This window comes from Gavialis gangeticus, unplaced genomic scaffold, assembly GCF_001723915.1.
Source record: "Gavialis gangeticus isolate Ggan-Ray unplaced genomic scaffold, GavGan_comp1, whole genome shotgun sequence".
In the NCBI taxonomy this organism is placed as follows: Eukaryota; Metazoa; Chordata; order Crocodylia; family Gavialidae; genus Gavialis; species Gavialis gangeticus.
Window position 1 is genome coordinate 107194435 of NW_017729031.1, and position 3166 is coordinate 107197600.

The 3166-nt window shown below is 44.1% G+C and overlaps 1 protein-coding gene across 1 annotated transcript in view; it reads left to right on the forward strand.

Moving 5' to 3' along the window:
- Positions 1 to 3074, forward strand: part of LOC109302042 (ADP-ribosylation factor 2) — a 9511-nt gene extending 6437 nt beyond the window's left edge. Inside the window, exons 4-5 of the mRNA XM_019523519.1 lie at positions 1129 to 1253; positions 2190 to 3074. Coding sequence (XP_019379064.1) covers positions 1129 to 1253; positions 2190 to 2351 — 287 coding nt within the window. The 3' untranslated portion in view covers positions 2352 to 3074. The remainder of the gene's footprint in view (positions 1 to 1128; positions 1254 to 2189) is intronic.
- The last annotated feature ends 92 nt before the right edge of the window (positions 3075 to 3166 follow it).

A 3166-nucleotide genomic window follows, 5' to 3' on the forward strand; every position in this document is an offset into this window, starting at 1 on the left:
GGGGGGGGGGGGGTTTGCATGAGCTAACATGTTGTATTCATGGCCTAAAAGTTCAGTGTATGCTCTGTACAGCAGAATGGTCTGCTAGAGGCTACAAGGCATTTTGTCCCATTGTCAACTTGAAATCTCCAAATCCTGGAAAGTTGGTAGGTAAAGTGGTTTCTTGTAGCAATCAAGGCTATTGGGAAAGGATAGATGCAAAATATATCATTAACATGGCAGTGGGGAAAAACTGTGGATGGTTTGGACACGTGTTGGCTAAAGACTACACTCTGTGGCTTGGCAGAGGACAGCAGGACATGCAGGAAGTAGACTATATAGAATGGTGTGGGGGGGGGATCTAGATTTGTTACTTGATGGTGCAGTGATGAACAAAATACAGTATGGAGAATGACTGACTAGTTCCTACATCTTACTAGACTAAGGGTGGCCAAAATATGGCTCACCCAGGGATTTTTATCTGGCCTGCAGCAGGTCCCTTGGTCCAGGCGCAGGGGGCAGCCCAGGCTGTGGCACATGTGGCCAGTCCTGCTGCTCTAGGCATATAGCTTGGCAGGGGTGGTGCAGTGGCCAGACTCCACTTCCCATCAGCTCACTGCCTGGCTGCTGCCAGTCTACTCCATTCCCACTGTTGGGGGTAGGTGGGGTCTCCACAGAGACTAGCCTAGGACCCCTACGGGAAGGGCATGTTTGGCTGGTTGTATGGAATGGGGCCATGAGTAAGTAGGGAGTAGCAGCCAGGGCCAGGATCTTGGGGCAGTGACAGCATGGGGCTGGGGCCAGGATCACAAGGCAGTGACTAGGGCTGGGGCAGTGTCTGGACCAGAAGTGGCCCCCCCACTTCACCTGCAGCAGCTCACCAAAACTGCTTAAGTAGCACTCCAGCCCAAATAATTGTCCATCTCTTTACCAGGCTGAGAGAGTGTGTACCATCTTAATGTTCATTTTGTTTCTGTGCTTATCTTGACTTAAACTTGGGAGGTTTGCCTTATGAAAAGTCAAGTAATTGTTTTGGTTACATGTCCAAAGCTTAATGTGTTCTTTTTTCATTCCTTCTACTGAAGTAGATCATAATGACCCAATTATTGCTGAACACTGATGGCTCATGTCCTCTGATTTCCTAACTAGGTTTAATCTTTGTTGTGGACAGCAATGACAGAGAGAGGGTAAATGAAGCCCGAGAAGAACTCACCAGAATGTTAGCAGAAGATGAGTTGCGGGATGCTGTGTTACTAGTGTTTGTCAACAAACAGGTAAGGTACCATCTTGTCTTGGCCTCTTCCAGGCTCTTATGGACCTTGCTATCTGAACCTAACCAGTCAAAGCTTTCCAGATAGCCTGTTAACAGGCTATGGGAAGACTTTATTAAAGTTAATGTAGCTGACAATTGAAGCCAGTGCTATACTAAGCTTATCACAAGGACTGCCCTATGGCTGGGTACTACCCAGAGACTATGGGCAAGCACCCTCCCCCCCAGTTGCACATGTTTCAGAAGGATACAGCTTTGTAAGGCATCCCAGGAAGAGTGCTGCTTGGGTAGAGCAAGTAAAACATCCTAAACTCTTTCTTCTCATGGTCAGGTTGATAAATTGACTTTGCATCATAGCTGGTGAAATTTTATAGTTTCTATTGCAAAGTTGACCTAATGTCAGTCTGCACTGTTGCTGAATGCAGCTGTCTAGATTCTTTCAGGTATCTTTTTCTAATATGCTTGTAAACTGTGCCAGCTTTTAGTATTTTGCCTGAAAGGCTTGCTCTTCCTTCTGCTCCTCCCTCCCTTCCCACTACTTCTCTTGCAATGGACAGGTTGGTGAATACTATGTGCTTTGCCACAATAAAGTTTAAATACAAACATGCATCCAAATATGGATTTCTAGACCACTTTAAAAGAACCCCAACTTATTTATTATAACTATGCTACTCTCCCTTTTGGTTATCCCCCAAAAGCTTTTAAATGAAAGTTGTTAAGCTTTAGACACAGTTACTAGTTCAACTGTAGCCTCTTGCCTTTCTTGTCCCGTGGTCCCTGAACTGTCCTGCATTGCAGCGCTTCCTCAGCACTTACTGGGTTGAAGATCTATGTAGCCTGACATGAGGCAGTCTCCTATTGAAACATTCTTGCCCGTTTCACTATAAAAGACTAATTGTGTCCCTTGTTACAAGACTGTTTGATCTGAATTTCCCCACAGGATCTTCCTAATGCTATGAATGCTGCGGAGATCACAGACAAACTTGGCTTGCATTCCCTTCGTCAGAGAAACTGGTACATCCAAGCAACGTGTGCCACCAGCGGAGATGGGCTTTATGAGGGTTTGGATTGGCTCTCCAACCAGCTCAAAAACCAGAAATGATCCATTTGTGGCATATCTTAGCAAAGTGAGCCCTGCTCTGCTGTTTGCAAGAATGCATGTACGGATGTATGCATGGATCTGAAAATGGGAGCAGCTTTTCTCACACTGTGCCTTAAACATGCTATAAAATGAAACCAACTGTATTGTATTTTAAACACTACCTTCCATAGCAATGTAGCATTCTTCCACCAGCAAGGGGAAACTTGAAGGATATCATGGTACTTGATCAGAAAAAGGAACTTGGTCAGTTGGAGGGGGGAAAAACCTGTTGTGTAAAATCTGAATTCTAGTTTAATAGTGTTGTGTGTTCTACACCTCCTCTGTGTAGCCTGTTTGTAGCACAGTTTGATTCCTTTCAGTCACTTTTGAGGAGAAATGTAGCTTTTAATAGCCCTGACTAACGTCCTAGAACTGTATAAACCAGCATGCTACTTGCTATTGCACACCCTGAGCAAAAGTGTTCTTGTAGTGTAAGATGTTTCCTGTTGAGACTGATCACCAGTCCAGACCATTTTGTGTTCCCTAGTGGAGCTGGTCTAACCTGTTCTCCCATATATAACATACCTCATTGTCAATGTTGTTAGGGGTTGTTTGGACCAAAGCTTCATCAACCCCATCCACAGATTCTTTCTATAGCTAATCCATTTGCCATCCCAGTAGAAAAGTCGGCTGGGCAATGAGCACTTTAAAGGGGCTGCTATAAGATGGCCAGAACGAAGCTTGGGGAAATAATAAAAAAAAAAAAAAAAAAAAAAAAAAAAAAAAAAAAAGAAAGTAAGGGAGGACAAAAAAAAACCAAAAAAAAAAAAAAAAAA